Below are 23,924 nucleotides of genomic sequence, written 5' to 3' on the forward strand. Positions count from 1 at the left end.
AAAACAGTCCTCCAATATATTGGTGTGGCTGGCTTCCGGGTTAAGCGGGTGGGTGTTAAGAAGCACGGTTTGGCGGGTCATGTTACGGAGGACGCATGACTATAAGACCTTCGCCTCTCTGAGATAAGATCGAAATTGGGGACAAAAAGGGGGTAAACATTTTTTTATAAAAAAAATTGCTGTCAACAGTTTGGCAGGTTATCAGCATACAGTTCCCTTTGAAAGCCTTGATAGTTGCATCCTTTCTAAAACAGTTTTGGGATGTCCAAATGCAATAGTTTTGTATTCTCATTTTTTATTATTTGTTATTGTTAGATTACAAAACAACTTTCATAGCATGTTTGTCATTTTGGTATTCACACTAACCTTTGTGTTAACTTAAACACAAAGACAACACTTGGAGCTTATGATTCAAAAGTTCTAAAGTAGGGTCCAGGGTGAATACATTTTTATTCATGTATATCAGACATCACACAGGTGTGTCAACTAAAATATATCCCAGACAAGATTGAAGAATGGGACAAGTAGACAATATGAATATAAGTCAGTGATTGCATCTGTAGTGATTTGCTTGAATTTGAGTGGTTACATACAATACATGTTGAAAGAATGGCTGTGAGACAGAGAGGGTTTTTGTGCTTCCGGCACCACTGAAGGCCACAGTATTCAGTCAGTCAGCGTGAAGATGTGTCAGCATCCAGGCCCATGTCACAGCATGCAGTGGCCAGATAAGAATATGACAAAAGCATTATGTACCTTTCATCACCAAAGCCATGTTAGCATTTACTGCACATGTTGCTTAAAAATTCAACTCTTTTGTTAGTGTCATATATAAATTCACATACAATATTCAGTTCATAAGCATTGACTAATGTTGTTTTCAAGACAACTGGGAACTCGGGAAGAAACAAGGTCAAATCATGACGTCAGTGAGCTTCAGGTCGGAAAGTCAGTGCGCTAGAAAGATGCCTGAGTTTCCGACTTGGAATTCCGAGTTGGATGATGATTTCTTCCCAGTCGGATCTAATTTTCTTTCCGAGTTCAGAGTTGTCATGAACCCAGTGAAATCAGATATGTAGGCAACCCTGGTCTTGGAGTGGCGCAGGCACTACATATTTGTTATTTAACCGACCTGGAAGACCAGGCGTGTTGAAGTGAACTGATCAATTAGCTCAGTTGGTCAGGGCTGCGTTGAATACATCAAAATTGTATAGAACATCCAACTGAAAAGGAGCGGTGTAACCAGTTGAAAAACGGGGAAGGGGTGGGTTCAAAATTCACCGCTGCCCTTTAAATTGGTCACTCGTTGCTGCAAGCCACACCCCCGCACACCTACTGACCCGAGCAAACATATCTCAAAGTCTGTTCAAGAACGTTTTGGGAAAACGTGTCGTTAAGTACAAACCGTTCTGCAACGTAGCAAACGTTCAAGCAAACTGAACGTACCACTGGTTTAGGGCCTAGTTGGAATAAAATCCGGTCATTGACGCAGCGAGTTTGTTTTGACAGACACGGAAGGTACGCGATCCTAGCCGTCCGATGACCAGCTGACAGCGCACTGCACCACAACATGGACCACATGTCGTCGCCTGTCAGGTTACGTGGCAGCTTCAACCCTGGTAAATTCGGGGTGCAGTCATGGGATCTAGCCCTTTGAAATAGCAACTGCAATATTATTGAAAAAGAGCTTACGCTCTGTTCTATGTATGATTTAACATTTTCTACTTTTACTTGCAGTTATGGTGTAATGTTGGATAATGTTTTTTTGTGCAATAGATGGTCTATAATTTAGTTTATTCTGCTGTCGTCTATTTCATTTTTTTTTTTTTACTGATATCCGTTTGGCCAGGTCAGACAGTTTTACATTGATCAATTAATCTCTTTATTGATTGAACAGCATGTTATCTTCCCATAACTTCTTGTGTCCTCCCTGTCCTCTCCTCTGGTCTCTATTCCGCACTCTGTTCAGACATCCAGGTAGGACCTTTAGTACCCCATTCATAGACTTTAGCGCCTATTAACGATAGTATCTTTGTTAAAGAGCCCAACACTTCCTCTAAACATTAACTCGCATTGCTTGCGGTACTGTTTTGGAAACATAAGGAATATATCTTTCATATCAGCAGGAAATAATAATAAAAAAACAAAAGGTAAATTACTACACACATTTTATAGGGTTAATGTTGCCACATTGCCAGATCTCCATGTTACAGCGCTTGTTTTTGGGAACGACTGGCCCCCACCTATGCTAATTGCTTTGAACACCTGTGTGAAGCTAAATGGGGAGGTAGTGTAGTTTCTCAACTGGAGGCACACACGGTGTATGGATCTGTGCAAAACTGCTACAGTAAGTATCTTTTTAATTTGAAAGATTATTTCTCGCTTACATGAAAGATAAGAGGCATGTCAGTATACGTTTAGAAAAACCTTATTGAAAGTGCTGATTTTTGACGTTTCTATACGTTAAAATAGTGTCGGAATTGTAGTTTACACAGAGCCAAATGTGGGCAAATGTAATTGCTGAAAACCCTACATACGGAGAAGAGTTTACCTTTTAGTTAAATCTATATTTGTAGAATTGTTGTAGGTTACAATGTACTGTAGTAGGTAAACAAGTGTGTGTTTGTGTGCTAGACTAAGTCTCCAACTTCCCCATCCTCTTACCGGAGATCAGCGTATTAGAGAGAGCCTAGCGTTAAGCCCGTTGTTGTGGGTAATATGATGTGACGGGTAGGACGTTGGTTCCATAGAATTATAATGATTAGAACAGTGGTAACCAACCGGTCACAATCGACTGGTCAATCTTCAAGGCATTCTTAGTCGATCACCAAACATTTCTGTAAACAAACACCTTGCATTACAATTATTTATTTTTTACGCTGTTGGTGGTAGGTGCACTTCAGTTAGCAGGCCAATCAGTTATCTCAGATCACTGTGTCTGTACAGCAGAGATCAACTAGATTCAGCCACGGCCCAATTTTTTTTCTTGAGCAGATGGTCGGGGATCCGGAACATAATTGCAAATCATTTGTAGACTGCAAATTGACTGCAAGAAGCCCAAACATATGTTTGACTAAACATACATTTCCAACCTTGCTTACATTTGTACACATTCACGTGTCTCTTTATTATGAGTGGGAATACTTGGGAACATATTTCTGAAATAAAATCATATGGAGCTCGTTTCCTGGTGTTTTTACAGTCTTATGTCCAACAATAAAAAAATATATATAAATATAAACACACACACACACAATATACCAGTCAAAAGTTTGGATACACCTACTCATTCCAGCGTTTTTCTTTGTTTTTACTATTTTCTACATTGTAGAATAATAGTGAAGACATCAACTATGAAATAACACATATGGAATCATGTAGTAACCAAAAAAGTGTTAAATCAAAATATATTTTAGATACTTCAAAGTAGCCACCCTTTGCCTTGACAGCTTTGCACACGCTTGGCATTCTCTCAACCAGCTTCATGAGGTAGTCACCTGGAATGCATTTCAATTAACAGGTGTGCCTTGTTAAAAGTTAATTTATGGAATTTATTTCCTTAATGGGTTTGAGCTAATCAGTTGTGTTGTGACAAGGTAGGGTTGGTATACAGAAGATGGCCCTATTTGGTAAAAGACCAAGTCCATATTATGGCAAGAACAGCTCAAATAAACAAAGAGAAATGACAGTTCATCATTACGTTATGACATGAAGGTCAGTCAATCCGGAAAATGTAAAGAACTTTGAAAGTTACTTCAAGTGCAGTCGCAAAAACCATCAAGCGCTATGATGAAACTGGCTCTCATGAGGACCACCACAGGAAAGGAAGACCTAGACAAACCACTACCAAAAGACACTAATAAGAAGACTTGCTTGGGCCAAGAAACATGAGCAATGGACATTATACCGGTGAAAATCTGTCCTTTGGTCTGATGAGTCCAAATTTGAGATTTTTGGTTCCAACCGCCGTGTCTTTTTGAGATGCAGAGTAGGTGAATGGATGAACTCCACATGTGGTTCCCACTGTGCAGCATGGAGGAGGAGGTGTGATGGTGCTTTGTCTGTAATTTATTTAGAATTCGAGGCACACTTAACCAGCATGGCTACCACAGCATTCTGCAGCGATATACCATCCCATCTGGTTTGGGCTTAGTGGAACTATTATTTGTTTTTCAACAGGACAATGACCCAAAACACACCTCCAGGCTGTAAGAGCTATTTGACCAATGAGGAGAGTGATGGAGTGCTGCATCAGATCACCCGACCTCAACCCAATTGAGATGGCTTCGGATGAGTTGGACCGCAGAGTGAAGGAAAAGCAGCCAACAAGTGCTCAGCATATGTGGGAACTCCTTCAAGACTGCTGGAAAAACATTCCAGGTGACTACCTCATGAAGCTGGTTGAGAGAATGGCAACAGTGTGCAAAGCTGTCATCAAGGCAAAGGGTGGATACTTTGAATAATCTAAAATATGTTTTGATTTGTTTAACACTTTTGGGTAATACATGATTCCATATGTATTATTTCATAGTTTTAATGTATTCTCTATTATTCTACAATGTAGAAAATAGTAAAAAATAAAGAAACACCCTTGAATGAGTAGGTGTGTACAAACTTTTGACTGGTAGTAAATATATATCTCAGCAAAAACAGAAACGTCCTCTCCCTGTCAACTGCGTTTATTTTCAGCAAACTTAACATTGGTAAATATTTGTATGAACATAAGATTCAACAACTGAGACATAAACTGAACAAGTTCCACAGACACGTGACTAACACAAATGGAATAATGTATCCCTGAACAAAGGGGGGGGGGGGTCAAAATCAAAAGTAACAGTCAATGCAGCTGGTGGCCACACCAGATACTAAGTACTGCAGTGCATCTCCTCCTCATGGACTGCACAAGATTTGCTAGTTCTTGCTGTGAGATGTTACCCCACTCTTCCACCAAGGCACCTGCAAGTTTTCAGACATTTCTGGGGGGGAATGGCCCTAGCCCTCACCCTCTGATCCAATGGGTCCCAGACATGCTCAATGGGATTGAGATCCGGGCTCTTCGCTGGCCATGGCATAACACTGACATTCCTGTTTTGCAGGAAATCACAAACAGAACGAGTAGTATGGCTGGTGGTATTGTCATGCTGGAGGGTCATGTCAGGATGAGCCTGCAGGAAGGGTACCACATGAGGGAGGAGGATGTCTTCCCTGTAACACACAGCGTTGAGATTGCCTGCAATGACATCAAGCTCAGTCCGATGATGCTGTGACACACTGCCCCAGACCATGACGGACCCTCCACCTCCAATTCGATCCCGCTCCAGAGTATAGGCCTCGGTGTAATGCTCATTCCTTCGACGATAAACGTGAATCCGACTATCACCCCTGGTAAGACAAAACCGCGACTCGTCAGTGAAGAGCACTTTTTGCCAGTCCAGTCTGTTCCAGCGACGGTGGGTTTGTGCCCATAGGTGACATTGTTGCCGGTGATGTCTGTTGAGGACCTTCCTTACAACAGGCCTACAAGCCCTATTGCGGACAGTCTGAGCACTGATGGAGGGATTGTGTGTTCCTGGTGTAACTCGGGCAGTTGTTGTTGCCATCCTGTACCTGTCCTGCAGGTGTGATGTTCGGATGTACCGATCCTGTGCAGGTGTTGTTACACGTGGTCTGCCACTGCGAGGACGATCAGCTGTCCATCCTATCTCCCTGTAGCGTTGTCTTAGGCATCTCACAGTACGGACATTGCAATTTATTGCCCTGGCCACATCAGCAGTCCTCATGCCTCCTTGCAGCATGCCTAAGGCACGTTCACACAGATGAGCAGGGACCCTGGGCGTCTTTCTTTTGGTGTTTTTCGGAGTCAGTAGAAAGGCCTCTGATAGTGTCCTAAGTTTTCAGAACTGTGACCTTAATTTCCTACCGTCTGTAAGCTGTTAGTGTGTTAATGACCGTTGCACAGGTGCATGTTCATTAATTGTTTATGGTTCATTGAACAAGCATGGGAAACAGTGTTTAAACCCTTTACAATGAAGATCTGTGACATTATTTGGATATTTAAAAATTATCTTTGAAAGACCGTGTCCTGAAAAAAGGACGTTTCTTTTGTTGCTGATATAATATATATATATATATATATATATATATATATATATATATATATATATATATATATACTATATACAGTTGAAGTCGGAAGTTTACATACACTTTACCCAAATACATTTAAACTCAGTTTATCAATTCCTGACATTTAATCCAAGTAAAAATTCCCTGTCTTAGGTCAGTTAGGATCACCACTTTATTTTAAGAATGTGAAATGTCAGAATAATAGTAGTGATTTATATCAGCTTTTATTTATTTTATCACATTCCCAGTGGGTCAGAAGTTTACATACACTCAATTAGTATTTGGTAGCATTGCCTTAAACAATTTAAACTTCGGTCAAACGTTTTGGGTAGCCTTCCACAAGCTTCCCACAATAAGTTGGATGAATTTTGGCCCATTCCTCCTGACGGAGCTGGTGTAACTGAGGCAGGTTTGAAGGCCTCCTTGCACGCACACACTTTTTCAGTTCTGCCCACAAATTTTCTATGGGATTGAGGTCAGCGCTTTGTGATGGCATTTACATTACATTTAAGTCATTTAGCAGACACTCTTATCCAGAGCGACTTACGAATTGGTGGATTCACCTTATGATATCCAGTGGAACAACCACTTTACAATAGTGCATCTAAATCTTTTAAGGGGAGGGGGTTAGAAGGATTACTTTATCCTATCCTAGGTATTCCTTAAAGAGGTGGGGTTTCAGGTGTCTCCGGAAGGTGGTGATTGACTCCGCTGTCCTGGCGTCGTGAGGGAGCTTGTTCCACCATTGGGGTGCCAGAGCAGCGAACAGTTTTGACTGGGCTGAGCGGGAACTGTGCTTCCTCAGAGGTAGGGAGGCGAACAGGCCAGAGGTGGATGAACGCAGTGCCCTTGTTTGGGTGTAGGGCCTGATCAGAGCCTGAAGGTATGGAGGTGCTGTTCCCCTCACAGCTCCGTAGGCAAGCACCATGGTCTTGTAGCGGATGCGAGCTTCAACAGGAAGCCAGTGGAGATGGCCACTCCAATACCCTGACTTTGTTGTCCTTAAGCCATTTTCCACAACTTTGGAAGTGTGCTTGGGGTCATTGTCCATTTGGAAGACCCATTTGCGACCAAGCTTTAACTTCCTGACTGATGTCTTGAGATGTTGCTTTAATATAGCCACGTAATTTTCCTGCCTCATGATGCCATCTATTTTGTGAAGTGCACCAGTCCCTCCTGCAGAAAAGCACCCCCACAACATGATGCTGCCACCCCCGTGCTTCACGGTTGGGATGGTGTTCTTCAGCTTGCAAGCATCCCCCTTTTCCCTCCAAACATAACGATGGTCATTATGGCCAAACAGTTCTATTTTTGTTTCAACAGACCAGAGGACATTCTCCAAAAAGTACAATCTTTGTCCCCATGTGCAGTTACAAACCGTAGTGTGGCTTTTTTATGGCGGTTTTGGAGGAGTGGCTTCTTCCTTGCTGAGCGGCCTTTCAGGTTATGTCGATATAGGACTCGTTTTACTGTGGATATAGATACTTTTGTACCCGTTTCCTCCAGCATCTTCACAAGGTTCTTTACTGTTGTTCTGGGATTGATTTGCACTTTTCACACCAAAGAACGTTCATCTCTAGAGACAGAACGCGTCTCCTTCCTGAGCGGTATGATGGCTGCGTGGTCCCATGGTGTTTATACTTGCGTACTATTGTTTGTACAGATCAATGTGGTACCTTCAGGTGTTTGGAAATTGCTCCCAAGGATGAACCAGACTTGTGGAGGTCTACAATTCTTTTTCTGAGGTCTTGGCTGATTTTTTTTTTCTTCATTTTCCCATGATGTCAAGCAAAAAGGCACTGAGTTTGAAGGTAGGCCTTGAAATACATCCACAGGTACACCTCCAATTGACTCAAATAATGTCAATTAGCCTATCTGAAGCTTCTAAAGCCATGACATCATTTTCTGGTATTTTCCAAGCTGTTGAAAGGCACAGTCAACTTAGTGTATGTAAACTTCTGACCCACTGGGATTGTGATACAGTGAAATAATCTGTCTGTAAAACGATTGTTGGAAAAATTACGTGTCATGCACATAGATGTCCAAACCGGCTTGCCAAAACTATAGTTTGTTTACAAGAAATTTGTGGAGTGGTTGAAAAACAAGTTTTATTGACTCCAACCGAAGTGTATGTAAACTTCCGAATTCAACTGTACATACATACAGTGCATTCGGATAATATTCAGACCTTGTCACTTTTTCCACATTTTGTTACGTTACCGCCTTATTCTAAAATTGATTAAAAACATTTTCCTCATCAATCTACACACAATACCCAATAATGACCAAGCGAAAGCAGGTTTGTAGAAATGTTTGCAAATGTATTAAAAATAAAAAAACGGAAATATCTTATTTGTGTAAGTATTTTAAACCCTTTACTATGAGACTTGAAATTGAGCTCAGGTGCATCCTGATTCCATGATCATCCTTGAGATGTTTCAACAACTTGATTGGAGTCCACATGGGGTAAATACAATTGATTTGGAAAGGCACACACCTGTCCATATAAGGTCCCACAGTTGACGGTGCATGTCAGAGCAAAAACCAAGCAATGAGGTTGAAGGAATTGTCCGAGACAGGTTTGTGTCAAGACACAAATGTCCCCCAAGAACACAGTGGCCTACATCATTCTTATATGGAAGGAATTTGGAACCACCAGGACTCTTCCTAGAGCTGAGCAATTGGGGGAGAAGGGCTTTGGTCAGGGAGGTGACCAAGAACCCGATGGTCACTCTGACAGAGTTCCAGAGTTCCTCTGTGGAGATAGTTGTCCTTCTGGAAGGTTCTCCTATCTCTGCAGCACTCCACCAATCAGGCCTTTATGGTCCAGTGGCCAGACGGAAGCCACTGCTCAGTAAAAGGCACATGACATTCTGCTTGGAGTTTGCCAAAAGGCACCTAAAGGACTCTCAGACCATGAGAAACAAGATTCTCTGGTCTGATGAAACCAAGATTGAACACTTTGGCCTGAATGCCAAGCGTCACGCCTGGATGATTCCTGGCACCATTCCTACGGTGAAGCGTGGTGATGGCGGCAGCATCATGCTGTGGGATGTTTTTCAGCGGCAAGGACTGGGAGACTAGTCAGGATCAAGGGAAAGAAACAGAGCAGAGTACAGAGAGATCCTTGATGATAATCTGCTCCAGAGCGCTCAGGACTTCATACTGGGGCGAAGGTTCAGTTCCCAACAGGACAACAACCCTAAGCACACAGCCAAGACAACGGAGGAGTGGCGTCGGGACGAGTCTCAATGTCCTTGAGTGGCCCAGCCAGAGCCCGGACTTGAACCCGATCTCACATTTCTGGAGAGACCTGAAAATAGCTGTACAGCGACGCTCCCATCCAACCTGACAGAGCTTGAGAGGATCTGCAGAGAAGAATGGGAGAAACTCCCCAAATACAGGTGTGCCAAGCGTGTAGCGTCATATCCAAGAAGACTCGAGACTGTAATCGCTGCCAAAGGTGTTTCAACAAAGTACTGAGAAAAGGGTCGGAATACTTATATAAATGTATTTGTTTTTTTTTGCTAAAATAAAAACAGTTTTTGCTTTGTCATTATGGGGTATTATGAATAAGGCTGTAACATAACAAATTGTGGAAAAAGAATACTTTCCGAATGCACTGTTGGTGTGAGCGAGGTGGAACTCAACGAAGTGCAGGATGCTACTGATGTCAGGGCAGAAGTCCTTTCCTCATTTTGAAGAAGAAAAAAAACTACCAAACTGGTCTGGTCCTCCATAACACTGGACCAGTGGCAAGTTCCCACTGTACCTGTGTGGCTGGGGCAGGTGAGAAGTGCAATCATGTGGCTGGACTTCTGTTTGGGCTTTTGGATACAATCAGCACCGGCATCAACACTGCAGACCCAAGCTGTACTTTCCAGGAGCAGAGATGTTACCAGCCCTCCAGAAAGTTAAAGAAAAATACTAGACCAGTAAGAATAGGTAAGTCTCCTGACTTGTTTCAATGATTTTCAGTTTTGTAATGTCATCTAGACACTCTGTGGCTCCTCTCAAAAACAATAACACCAATTCACACCTGCAACATACTTGTAGTACAATAATGTTTAACTGATCATCATTCACTGTCTCCACAGCGCTTGAGGTGCCTTCTCCCACTGTGTGCACAGACCCAAGAGGAGCCTGAACGAGACAGAGGAGATATATTATTCTTGCCTCTCTGAATCAATAACACTAGTATAATATACACTGTTGCATGTATTCACAAATGGCCTACACAGCAAGGCGTTATTGTAGAGGTAAGTTATTAGGTCTGTAGAGGCCTACGAGGCTTGGGCCTATTCCTATTTCTCTTTTAACCACTGTGGTAAGAATTAATGCATGTGAAACAGACAAGGATCTCGTCCTGCCCCAACTGGGATCATGAAAGTCACATAGTCAGTCCAGCATGCTTTTTGAGGTGCAAGTGCTAGCATGATTTCATGAACGCGTAGCAAAACCTTTTAGTGGCCGCCCTATTGACAGCAGAGATACATTTCTTAAGTTTTAGTGTTCATTCTGTGCAATTCACTTATTTTGCCTTGGGCGGAGAGGAAAATGAGCTGTTGTACAACAAATTTCCTGCAATTCTACACATTTTGCCATAGGCTGGAGAGAAATGTTTGCAGTTTTTATTATGATATCTGAGTGAGACTGACCAACAAAGTAAATGAGGGGGCCCCCGGCTGGTAATTTAACCATGATAACAAGTTTAGATAGATTGCTAAATTAGCTGGCCGCTAAACAAAAAAAAATCTGACATGGGCTAATTGCCTATCAGTGACTGACATAACAAGATAGCGCATTAGCAGTTAGCAGTTATCCTAACTCGCAATAGTAGTTGAGACCTAGACCGAGTTCCTAAAAAAAAAAAAAGGGGAGGGGCCTTCAAAATGGGGACCACACATCCCTGCCCTAGACAGTTTTCTTTGTCACAATTAGATGACAGCCTCTCTTCACTCACAAACTACTCTAAAGGTAAGTCACCATATTGGAACGTGTGGACGAGAATAGCCTAGTTATTTATAAGCCTGTTATTTTAGGAGTACCTAGCTAGTTACCTAATTATTCTCTTGCAGTTCTTGGCCATTACTCAACACTTGATAAAAAAATAAAAAATGTGGTTTTGAACAGTGTCTCTTCTCTTCATTTTTTTTTTTGTAGGATAGCCCAATACCAGATTGTAGCTTTAGCTAGCTATGAAGCTGTGCCTTGTAAGACTACTACATAGATAAAGCCAGGCACAATCCACATTCAGGTATGGGCTGAATAAAGCAGAAACACCCGCTTTATTATGCCTGTTTTAATATTATTGTTGGCTGCCAAAAGAGCACCGTAAGCAACCTGGTTAGCTACAAAAGATCTGTTAACTAGCTAGCTAATTAACAACAGCATGCGTCAAGCTAACTTAGCTAGCAAGCAAGCAGATGATGGTCCTCTTCGTCTGGGCGCAGCTGGTTTCTTCCAAGGCCTTTTACAGTCGATGGGGCAAGTTGGGGTTCATTCAGGGGAATTTGTGCATTAGTCAGGTTGTGTGTTTTGATTATGTCAGGCCATTCCTTGAACCAGGGAAATATTGTTGACGTATTCTGGTCGTATGTCCTGGCACCCCCTCAAAATGCAGTCTACATACAGATGTCCACTTGCTACTTTTATGTCTGTCGTTCCGAATTAGTGTTCCAAATTGCTTGTTGTTTTGGGTCAGTCGGTAGTTGGTGACATTGCATGTTGTGTCGTGTGGAATCCAACCGGCAGTAGGGTACACAGCAGTTTACTTTGGGTATGTTGTCGGCACAGGACCCCATGTTTCACTTAACTCAGTCAGTGTTTACCTCAGACTTTGCAAATTTACCACCTATCGATCCCAGAGTGAAACGCGCTATTTAAGGTGTGAAGTAGGGCAATTCTATGGTTAACTAGTGTGAGAAGGTAGACGGGCCTATTGATCAGACAGTTAATGTGAGCTGACTGAGGATTCTTCTCTACGAAGCCCTGCATACAGCACAGACCCACCCCCCGCCAGGAAGTGATGCTTAGGCCATTTACTGTACATCTCAATAGTCTAAAGAGGCTTCCTTTACTCATGTCCTTTAACATGAAATAACGAGACAGATGTTAGTTATGTGGTGACAATCTGTTCTGCATGTATATATCCTAGTTTCCCTCCTCCGCTATGTTTCTGCTTTGCTTGCGCTTCAGTGTCTAGGCCGGTATTTGTAAAGCGCTTTCAGACAACTACTGATGTAAAAAGGCTATATGATTGATATTTGGCTTTATAACCCCCTCCTCTCCCAGTTGTCCAGTCTGTCTATCGAGGAGCCAGAGGATGCAGAGCTGGCCTACACTATGAGAGACCTGCCCCCCACCCCCCCACCCCGGGGTGCATCTGTGGACCAAAACACAACTCCGGGATGCCACACACCTGTCGTTGACCGAGAACCACAGGGAACTGGGCTCGAGATGGGGCGACCCCCTCACACCCCAGGAGGGACACCCCTGCTTTCTCGGCCCTCCCCTGGTGGCCCCCCTCCCTTCACCCCCCCCAGGACCAAACGTGCCCCCCTGGAGGGAGAGTTTGAGCCGCTGCAGCTGAGGAAGTACCAGCTGACCTCTATGGGGTCGCGGTCCATGGACTCCTCCCCTCAGTCCCGACCACGCAGCCCCTGGGGACACTTTGACCCGTACGACTCTGCAGAGGTGGGTGAGGGGTGGATATGTGTGTGAGTGAGACCTATGTGTGCACAGATGTAGTGCAAGAGTCATTATGAAAACTTCAGGAAGAGTGTGCAGAGGTGTGATAGCATTTGTATCTAATGATGTAGTGACCAATAAGCATCTTTTATAATGTGAAACTACAGTGAATTCGGAAAGTGTTCAGACCCTTGACTTTATCCACATTTTATTATATAACAGACTTATTCTAAAATATATTACATTGTTTTCCTCAATCTACACACAAGTGAAAACAGGTTTTTAGAAATGTTTGCAAATGTATTACAAATAAACATACCTTATTTACATAAGTATTTAGACCCTTTTACTATGAGACTCTAAATTGAGCTCAGGTGCATCCTGTTTCCATTGATCATCCTTGAGCTGTTTCTACAACTTGATTGGAGTCCACCTGTTGTAAATTCAATTGATTGGACATGATTTAGAAAGGCACACACCTGTCTGTATAAGGTTCCACAGTTGACAGTGCATGTCAGAGCAAAAACCAAGTCATGAGGTCGAAGGAAATGACCGTAGAGCTCCTGGACAGGAATGTGTCGGCACAGATCTGGGGAAGGGTACTAAAAAATATCTGCAGCGTTGAAGGTCCCCAAGAACACAGTGGCCTCCATCATTCTTAAATGGACAAGGTTTGGAACCACCAAGACTCTTCCTAGAGCTGGCCGCCCGGCCAAACTGAGCAATCGGGATAGAAGGGCCTTGGTCAAGGAGGTGACCAAGAACCAGATGGTCACTCTGACAGAGCTCCAGAGTTCATCTGTGGAGATGGGAGAACCTTCCAGAAGGACAACCATCTCTGCTGCACTGCACCAATCAGGCCTTTATGGTAGAGTGGCCAGACGGAAGCCACTCCTCAGTAAAAGGCACATGACAGCCTGCTTGGAGTTTGCCAAAAGACACCTAAAGGACTCTCTGACCATGAGAAATAAGAATCTCTGGACTGATGAAACCAAGATTGAACTCTTTGGCCTGAATGCCAAACATCACGTCTGGAGGAAGCCTGGCACCATCCCTACGGTGAAGCATGGTGGTGGCAGCATCATGCTGTGGGGATGATTTTCAGCAGCAGGACTGGGAGACTAGTCAGGATCGAGGGGAAAGACGAACGGAGCAAAGTACAGAGAGATCCTTGGTGAAAACCTGCTCCAGAGCGCACGTGAGCACAGCTGGCTCTTTAAAAGTACACAGAGAGCTAAAATTAATGACATGCATGTCAATCTCTCATGGCTTAAAGTGGAAGAGAGATTGACTTCATCACTACTTGTTTTTGTAAGAGCTGAATGTACCGAGCTGTCTGTTTTAAAATAGTTGCACACAGCTCGGACATCCATGCATACCCCACAAGACATGCTACCAGAGGTCTTTTCACAGTCCCCAAGTCCAGAACGGACTGTGGGAGGCGCATACGACTACAAGGAGCCATGACTACATGACATTGTTGTATGGTGGTATCAAACATTTTGTATTGTAGATATGTTGTACTGTTTTATCTTTTGTTTTATATGTAATGTGGGTGCTTTAATGTGTCTGGACCCCAGGAAGAGTAGCTGCTGGGGATCCCTAATAAATACATATACCACAGACTGGGGCGAAGGTTCACCTTCCAGCAGGACAACAACCCTAATCACACAGCCAAGACAAATCAGGAGTTGATTCGGTACAAGTCTCTGAATGTCCTTGAGTGGCCCAGCCAGAGCCCAGACTTGGACATCTCTGGAGAGACCTGAAAATAGCTGTGCAGCGACGCTACCCATCCACCCTGACAGAGCTTGAGAGGATCTGCAGAGAAGAATGGGAGAAACTCCCCAAATACAGATGTACTTGTAGCGTCATACCCAAGAAGACTCGAGGCGTTAATCGCCGCCAAAGGTTCTTCAACAAAGTTCTGAGTAAAGGGTCTGAGAATACTTATGTAAATGTGATATTTCACTTTATTTTTATATATTAGCAGCATTTCTAAAAACCAGTTTTTTGCTTTCGTTAAGGGGTATTGTCTGTAGATTGAGGGAAATACTTTTTTCCTTTTTAGAATAAAGCTGTAACAAAGTGGAAAAAGTCAAGCGGTCTGAATACTTTCCCAATGCACTGTAAATGGCCCAACATAGTGCCTTCAGAAAATATTCATACCCCTTCACATATTTCCCGTTTTGTTACAGCTTGAATACAAAATGGATTAAATTGATAATTTTGCACATTTATTGAAAATGAAATACTGAAATATTTAATTTACATAAGAATTCACACCCCTGAGTCAGTACTTTGTAGATGCTCCTTTAGCAGCGATTACAGCTTTGAGTTGTCTTGGGTATGTCTGTATCTTTGCTTTGGGGATTTTCTCCCATTCTTCTTTGCAGATTTGGCCTTCTAGGCAGAGTTGCAAACAAAAAAGCCAATAAAAAGAAAAGATTAAGATGGGCAAAAGAACACAGACACTGGACAGAGGAACTCTGCCTAGAAGGCTAGCATCCTGGAGTCACCTCTTCACTGTTGACGTTGAGACTGGTGTTTTGCGGGTACTATTTAATGAAGCTGCCAGTTGAGGACTTGTGAGGCGTCTGTTTCTCAAACTAGACACTCTAATGTACTTGTCCTCTTGCTCAGTTGTGCACCGGGGCCTCCCACTCTTCTTTCTATTCTGGTCAGAGCCAGTTTGTGCTGTTCTGTGAAGGGAGTAGTACACAGCGTTGTACGAGATCTTCAGTTTCTTGGCAAATTCTCGCCTTCACTTCTCAGAACAAGAATAGACTGACGAGTTTCAGAAGAAAGTTATTTGTTTCTGGCCATTTTGAGCCTGTAATCCAACCCACAAATGCTGATGCTTGTCTAGTGTAAAGAAGGCCAGTTTTATTGCTTCTTTAATCAGCAAAACAGTTTTTAGCTGTGCTAACATAATTGCAAAAGGGTTTTCTAATAATCAATTAGCCTTTTAAAATGATAAACTTGGATTAGCTAACACAACATGCCATTGGAACACAGGAGTGATGGTTGCTGATAATGGGCCTCTGTACGCCTATGTAGATATTCCATTAAAAATCTGCTGTTTCCAGCTACAATAGTCATTTACAACATTAACAATGTCTACACTCTATTTCTGATCAATTTGATGCTACTTTAATGGACAAAAAATTTGCTTTTCTTTCAAAAACAAGGATATTTCTAAGTGACCCCAAACCTTTGAATGGTAGTGTATGTGAGATATTTTTGTATTTCATTTAATACATTTGCAAACATAACGTGTTTATATCCTGTCTTCTGTCTTCCCTACAGGACATGGACAGGGAGTATGTAGGCTTTGCCACTCTGCCCAACCAGGTACACAGGAAGTCAGTCAAAAAGGGTTTTGCCTTCACCCTCATGGTAGCAGGTGAGACATCTAAATTACTTAGATTACTACTGAAATTAATTATAGACAGAGAATAATCTATTCCAAATAACTTTGTTTTATTTAGCTGAACATTGCCCAACATGTATTTGCGCAGAAAAAAGTAGATGATAGAAGAATGACTGACTTGCCTTCTTTCTCTAGGAGAGTCTGGTCTGGGTAAATCCACTCTGGTCAACAGTCTGTACCTTACAGACCTCTACAACAACAGGAAGGTGCTGAATGCAGAGGGTGAGACGGAAATATTGTCAGTAAAACTCATTTCTCAATATGTCCGTTACTATTAACTACTATTATTGTATTGCTATAACATCAAGTTGTGTCCTTTTGGAATGATTTGCCTCTACTGTTACAACCCTGATCTTCAAGATTGCTTTTGTGTGTGTGTGTAGAGCGGATCGCACAAACAGTGTTCATCACCAAACACACCGTGGGTATCGAGGAGAAGGGGGTCAGACTCAGACTCTCCATCGTAGATACACCAGGGTTTGGTGACGCTGTCAACAACACAGAGAGGTACATGGGTTATCTAGGCCGGAATCATGATTATCTCATGATGATTTGCTGCTATCATAGTCCCTCATGGAATGACGATTGAGTGGCCACGCCCCTCTACTGGGGTACAGATGTAAAAAATCCCTCAATCTGCCCATTGGCACCAAGTCACATTAGTCCCAAGGTTGCCTTGTTAAATCTTGTTCCTACTTTTAAATTAAATACTCATTAGCTAGGAATGCTGTTTTGAAATGTCTAATACAGCATACTTTGGTGATATTGTTATCAATCTGCTGCATACCCCTTAAATATAAATATACATTTACGTGTGCAGGTTGTGCTAACACTCATTAATACAGACTGGTAGATTAGCTAGCCAATGCTAGCATTCACTGGTTAACCTTCCTGGGAAGGGGGTTCTGCTAGCGGAACACCTGGCCTACAGCCAGTGAAATTGCAGGGCGCCAAATTCAAACAACAGAAATCTCATAATTAAAATTCCTCAAACATACAAGTATTATACACCATTTTAAAGATACACTTCTTGTTAATCCACAGTGTTTGATTTCAAATAGGCTTTACGGCTAAAGCACACCATGCGATTATGTTAGGTCAGCTCCTAGCCACAAAAAACCATACAGCCATTTTCCAAAGAAGGAGAGGTGTCACAAAAGTCAGAAATAGTGTTACAATTAATCACTAACCTTTGATTATCTTTGTCTGGTGGCACTCCCAGGACTCCATGTTAGACAATAAATGTTTGTTTTGTTCGATAAAGTTAATCTTTATGTCCAAAAACCTCATTTGAAATTGGCGTGTTATGTTCAGAAATGCATTGTCTCAAACAAACATCCGGTGAAAATGCAGAGTCACATCGAATTACAGAAATACTCATCATAAACATTGATTTAAGATACTAATGTTATCCGATTAAAGATACACTTCTTGTTAATCCAGCCGCTGTGTCCGATTTCAAAAAGGCTTTACGGCTAAAGCACACCATGCGATTATGTTAGGTCAGCGCCTAGCCACAAAAACCGTACAGCCATTTTCCAACCAAGGAGAGGTGTCACAAAAGTCAGAAATGGCGTTAAAATGAATCACTTACCTTTGACCTTCATCTGATGGCACTCCCAGGTCTCCATGTTAGACAATAAATGTTCGTTTTGTTCGATAAAGTTCATCTTTATGTCCAAATACCTCCTCTTTGTTCGCGTTTAGTCCAGTAATCCAAATGCACAAAGTCTAGACGAAAAGCCAAAAAAGTTCCATTAGAGTTCGTAGAAACATGTCAAACGATGTTTCTAATCAATCCTTAGGGTGTTTTTATCATAAATATTCAATAATGTTTCAACCGGACAATACTGTATTCATTAGAAAGGGAACGGAGCTTGCGCTCACGCGCGTGACTAAATTAAAGGCTTTCACCTGGGCCATCTGCTTAGTGTGCTCTTATTCGCTCCCCTTTCACAATAGAAGCCTGAAACAACTTCTAAAGACTTGACATCTAGTGGAAGCCTTAGGAAGTGCAATCTGACCCCACGGGCACTGGATATTCGATAGGCATTCACTTAAACTACAAACCTCAGAATTCCCACTCCCTGGTTGGATTTTTCTCAGGTTTTCGCCTGCCATATGAGTTCTGTTATACTCACAGACATTATGTTAACAGTTTTGGAAACTTTAGAGTGTTTTCTATCCAAATCTACCAATTACATGCATATCCTAGCTTCTGGACCTGAGTAGCAGGCAGTTTACTTTGGGCACGCTTTTCATCCAAACTTCCCAATGCTGCCCCCTATCCCTAAAGAGTTAAGTAACTTTTGAGTGTAATGGAGTTGACTGGTGACTATGACATATATATATATATATATATATATACTTGTGTGTGTGTTTACTGTATATCGTTCACGACATTTGGACGGGCGCTATAATTGAAAAAATGCTTTAACTATGCGTGTCGTTATTGCTTGAATTCGGGCTTGGCTTGACTACTTTCAATGGGGAAAGATTGCTTCTATACCCCACTTCCGTGATTTTCGTAGAAAATGTCACTTTGCCGTGTGGAGCTATAGTGGAGAGTGTACATCTATCATCATGTTGATCCACCATGTTTGTAGTTTCCTCTGAGTGGTGTTTGTGCTCTTTATAGCTGGAAAGAGATAGAGGACTACATTGACCAGCAGTTTGAGCAGTACTTCAGAGACGAGAGCGGCCTGAACAGAAAGAACATCCAGGATAACAGAGTCCACTGCTGCCTCTACTTCATTTCTCCCTTCGGACATGGGTACCAGACTACACACACATGCTACACATACAATGCATATTTTCTTTCTCTCGACACAAGTACGAGGTATATACACACAGTTCTTTCACAGTAAACCTGCTTTTCCACAATTATTTTAATAATTTTGTCTGTCTGTGTGTGTGTGACTCTCCAGTCTGCGGCCGTTGGATGTGGAATGTATGAGGGCTCTGCATGAGAAGGTGAACATAGTCCCTGTTCTGGCCAAAGCTGACAGCCTCACACCCACTGAGGTCCGCAGGAAGAAGATGAAGGTAAGAGACTGTACTGTACCTGTGTTATGGTAATCTTTAATTATCTTTACCAGTGCTAATTTTACCTGAGATATTCCTATCTGTGCTACAGAATTTCTGTAATCTATAGCTGTTCTATAATGTTGGGGTATATACTTGCCCTGTGCTGTAATGTTGGGGTATATACTTGCCCTGTGCTGTAATGTTGGGGTATATACTTGCCCTGTGCTATAATGTTGTGGTATATACTTGCCCTGTGCTATAATGTTGGGGTATATACTTGCCCTGTGCTATAATGGGGGGTTATATACTTGCCCTGTGCTGTAATGTTGGGTTATATACTTGCCCTGTGCTGTAATGTTGGGGTATATACTTGCCCTGTGCTGTAATGTTGGGGTATATACTTGCCCTGTGCTGTAATGTTGGGGTATATACTTGCCCTGTGCTGTAATGTTGGGGTATATACTTGCCCTGTGCTGTAATGTTGGGGTATATACTTGCCCTGTGCTGTAATGTTGGGGTATATACTTGCCCTGTGCTGTAATGTTGGGGTATATACTTGCCCTGTGCTGTAATGTTGGGGTATATACTTGCCCTGTGCTGTAATGTTGGGGTATATACTTGTGCAATAATGTTGGGGTATATACTTGTGCTATAATGTTGGTGCAAAATGGCAATCAAATGGATTTGTCTTTTTTTTTTTTTTTTCATTACTCTGTCAGCATGGAAGAACATTTTTAACATTTGTAAAAGAGAATATGAAAAATAAAACCCATACATCTTGATTAGATAAGTATTCAACCCCCTGAGTAAGTACATGTTAGAATTACCTTTAGCAGCGATTACAGCTGAGAGTCTTTCTGGGTAACACACCTGGAATGTACAATATTTACCATTATTCTTTTCAAAATTCTTTAAGCTCTGTCAAATTGGTTGTTTATTATTGCTAGACAACCATTTTCAGATCTTGCCATAGATTTCCAAGTAGATTTAAGTCAAAACTGTAACTCGGGAAACTTCACTGTCTTCTTGGTAAGCAACTCCAGTGTAGATTTGGCCTTGTGTAGTAGGTTATTGTCCTGCTGAATGGTGAGGAATTAGGAATCTAGGAATTTGCCTGTGCTAAACTTAATTTCTTTTTTATCCTGAAAAACTCCCCAGTCCTTAATGATTACAAGCATACCCATAACATGATGCAGCCACCACCATTCTTGAATATATGGAGATTGATACTCGGTAATGTGTTGTGTTTAAGGTAAAGCCAATACAACACTTCATATTCAGGACAAACAGTGAATTCCTTTGCCACATTTTTTGCTGTATTTCTTTAGTGCCTTGTTGCAAATGATTGTGACTTGTTAAGCACATTTTTATTTCAGAACTTATTTTGGCTTTCTTAACAAAGGGGTTGAATATTTATTGACTCAAAACATTTCAGCTTTTTATTATTTTATTAATTTGTAAAAATCAAGACAAAAAATCAATTTGACATTATGGATGCAATTGAATCCATTTTAAATTCTAAGTGTAACACATCGTGGAAAAGTAAAGGGGTGTGAATACTGTATGTGTGTGCCTGTGTAGATCCGAGAGGAGATGGAGAAGTTTGGCATCAACATCTACCAGTTCCCAGACTGTGACTTTGATGAAGATGAGGAGTTTAAACAGCAGGAGCAACTGCTCAAGGTGACTTCAGACCTGGGGAGGGCTATTAGGGCATCTGTATGTTTTGTCCATTGCATATAGCGCTGACCACATGGCTTAACCATGAAAATCTCTCTCTCTCTCTAGGACAGTATTCCTTTTGCTGTAATAGGCAGTAACATCCAGGTTGAGAGTAAAGGACGCAAGTTCAGGGGTCGGCTCTACCCCTGGGGTGTAGTGGAAGGTACGCTGCACAGGCACACCTTCACATTTACACTACAGATCTCACACACACACACAACTGAACTTTCCTCGCTGCGGTGAACAGCAGAGTTGGGCCTCATTGAGCTTGCCTGTAAAAAATACACTTGATTTACATTTGAACCAGCATCCGCACAGATTACCATGAATTCAATCTCCGTGAACTACAAGGAAATGACTTGGTCGACAGTGTACCTTCGATTGAATCCCAGCCTAAATGTCTTTCTATGAAAACACACGGACCTAATACCAGTGTTGTGTTGTCAGTGGAGGACCCGGCCCACAGTGATTTCCTGCTGCTGAGGAACATGTTGGTGAAGACTCACATGCAGGACCTGAAGGATGTCACCAGAGAGACACACTACGAGAACTACAGAGCACAGTGTATACAGAACATGACACGCATGGTGGTGCAGGAGAGGAAACGCAGGTTGGTACTAGACACACACACAGAATTACCCAGGCCCATACACACTAAAGTTGGACTGATATACAACACATTTGGCACAACGGTTGTGCTACAAAGTTTTTATGCACAAAAATAATGACATCATTTATTTGACCTTTATTTTGTTCTGTGTGTTAGCTTGCGTGATAAGATTCGGAGTGAGAGCAGCGTTGACTTCCCCATGACCCCACTCCCACTGGCCCCCGTAGACCGCGAGACAGAGAGGCTCATCTGGGAGAAGGACGAGGAGGTGAGAACACACACACACACACGTGCACTCCTAGACCGACAGCACACACACCCGTACCTGGATGTATTGCACCGCATAGAAGTTGGTCTTCTTCCAGTCTACGCTTGGAACGTTCTTCAGCGTCTCAAAAAACCTAGACCGACACACACATACTCACTTTCCTTACCTTCTCTCTCACCTCTAGTTGAGGAGGATGCAGGAGGTGTTGGAGAGGATCCAGGAGCAGATGCAACAAGGACAGAAACCAGACTACTGATTTACCAACAATCCTCCTGGGCCTCTGAGGTTCATTCCGTAGACACCTAGAAAAGGGGAGGAAATTTGCATCAGAGGAAGAAACGTGACAACCTCACTCAAACCAGCACATTCACCTCATTGGTGTATCAGTCTTCGAGGTCTCCATGGAAATGAGATCAGGCAGGAATCCTCTGCATCTGAATGTTCTGAACCCATGTCATTTTTGTTCCCCCAAACTGTTTTATGAGAAGGTCCTGTAAACATTGTTACTAATGCTGTGGCCTAGTCTTGATTCCCTACATACCTTAGGTGTCAATTCAGGAAGTAAACTTAGACCGTTGAAGTGTCAGAAAGAAAGAAGCAGCACAAACAGTGTGTAGTAAATGTAATATGATTTATTAAGAATCTTCATTATTATTTGTTTTCATCATACTTTTGTCCTAATGAATAGTTTGTAGTACTGTTATCTTAAACATGGTGGACAGTTGGATCCAAAAGGCAGCCCAAAATGTACAGGCGATATATAACTTCAACTTTCTCCATAGGGAAAACATCTGTGTTTTATATTTATATATAATAACATTGTAGCATGATGTCCAAGATCCTGCCCACATCATACAATATTGTACATGGTCCCGCAAAGAAAGAAACATACAAAAAAAACTACATTGAAACGGAACCTAAATCGCAATCTACATGCAAGGTTAAAGAGTAAAATACACACACGTATATGCAAAACAACGTGCATACAATCACACATATACAAAAATACACCCATACGTACCTACACACATAATAGAAAAGTCAAACATCAGAGTGTTCTAAAGAGAAAATATTTTGTTCCCCCACGTTTCAGTCTCTCTCCTACCAAACACACACAGTTGAACACAAAAGGGACATCACACCCACTGCTTTTCTGCTTGCTCTCAGGTCATGTGCATGTGTAGATCAAGGTTGCCACAGTGCTATGGTTGAAGGTGAATGTTATGACTGATTACACACCGACAGGAGCGCGCTGCATGCACACACACGTCAAAATGCTACAACAAAAACAGAACCATGCAACAGTAGGTTTATCCACCATAGTGTACAATAGAAAACCCACTGAATATAGTCATACGCACACACACCTGAAACAACCAGTAGGACCATATGAGATTGCTTACATACATATATGATGGTGACTCGAACGTAGTCAGACATGCATAGGCTGGCAAAGGGGCATATAATTCACTGTCTCTCTCACACACACACAGCAGGTATGCTATGCGTCCAGCCCCCAGAGCTGATCTGTTGTTCTGACACCAGGATAAGGTTTTCAGTGGCTATGATGGGAGAGGGGCAGCAGGGGGGGCTATTGAGCAGGAGAAGAGAAGTCGTCCTGGATGAGACTGCGATGTTGTGGTACTGTTTTATGAATGAATGGGTAGGACCCCTGATGCCTGAGTGAATACTCATCTTATGTTCGTGTGTCTGAGGAGATGAGAGAGACTGGCAGCGGGTAGGCTGAACCTATACCTGTGTCTACAGATAACTTCTACCCAAAGCAGCCTCTGGCTGTAAAAGGAGTCAGTGTCCTCTAGAACAATTCATGTATGAGTTCATCCATGGTTCTGTCCCAAATGGCATCCTATTTCCTATTCACTTCCTATTTTGACTAGGGCCCATAGTAGTGCACTATATATGGAATAGGGTACAATTTGGGTGCTACCCATAAGTCTTGAGAGTTAATGTTCTGGGGAGGAATGTTCTGGTCACAAATCCTGTAGTCTGAATCAACCTGATGATGTACTCCTTGGTACCTGGGATCA

General features: G+C 42.3%; 1 protein-coding gene across 2 annotated transcripts; it reads left to right on the forward strand.

Moving 5' to 3' along the window:
- The first annotated feature begins 1,337 nt into the window (after window positions 1-1,337).
- On the forward strand, window positions 1,338-22,530 carry LOC106602834 (septin-5). 2 transcript variants are annotated; one of them, XM_014195759.3, is made up of 12 exons: window positions 1,338-1,619; window positions 12,421-12,822; window positions 16,126-16,222; window positions 16,385-16,471; window positions 16,633-16,756; window positions 18,888-19,022; window positions 19,177-19,294; window positions 20,858-20,959; window positions 21,065-21,161; window positions 21,446-21,608; window positions 21,765-21,876; window positions 22,061-22,530. In XM_014195759.3, the coding sequence occupies exons 2-12, from the start codon at window positions 12,472-12,474 to the stop codon at window positions 22,130-22,132; spliced, it is 1,458 nt and encodes a 485-aa protein (XP_014051234.1). In that variant the 5' UTR covers window positions 1,338-1,619; window positions 12,421-12,471; the 3' UTR covers window positions 22,133-22,530. The 2 variants fall into 2 exon arrangements, with proteins under 2 accessions (XP_014051234.1, XP_045572768.1); XM_045716812.2 differs by lacking the exon at window positions 1,338-1,619 and adding an exon at window positions 11,039-11,383.
- Window positions 22,531-23,924: the final 1,394 nt, after the last annotated feature.

Source organism: Salmo salar, chromosome 04 (genome assembly GCF_965601325.2).
Source record: "Salmo salar chromosome 04, fSalSal1, whole genome shotgun sequence".
Lineage (NCBI taxonomy): Eukaryota > Metazoa > Chordata > Actinopteri > Salmoniformes > Salmonidae > Salmo > Salmo salar.

Bases quoted from the DNA above. Each gene is read 5' to 3' on its own strand.
- LOC106602834 (XM_014195759.3), top strand. From the start codon at position 12,472: ATGAGAGACCTGCCCCCCACCCCCCCACCCCGGGGTGCATCTGTGGAC. The intron at 19,023-19,176 runs GTACCAGACTAC...GTGACTCTCCAG, and splicing joins ATTTCTCCCTTCGGACATGG to TCTGCGGCCGTTGGATGTGG. The intron at 19,295-20,857 runs GTAAGAGACTGT...GTGCCTGTGTAG, and splicing joins TCCGCAGGAAGAAGATGAAG to ATCCGAGAGGAGATGGAGAA.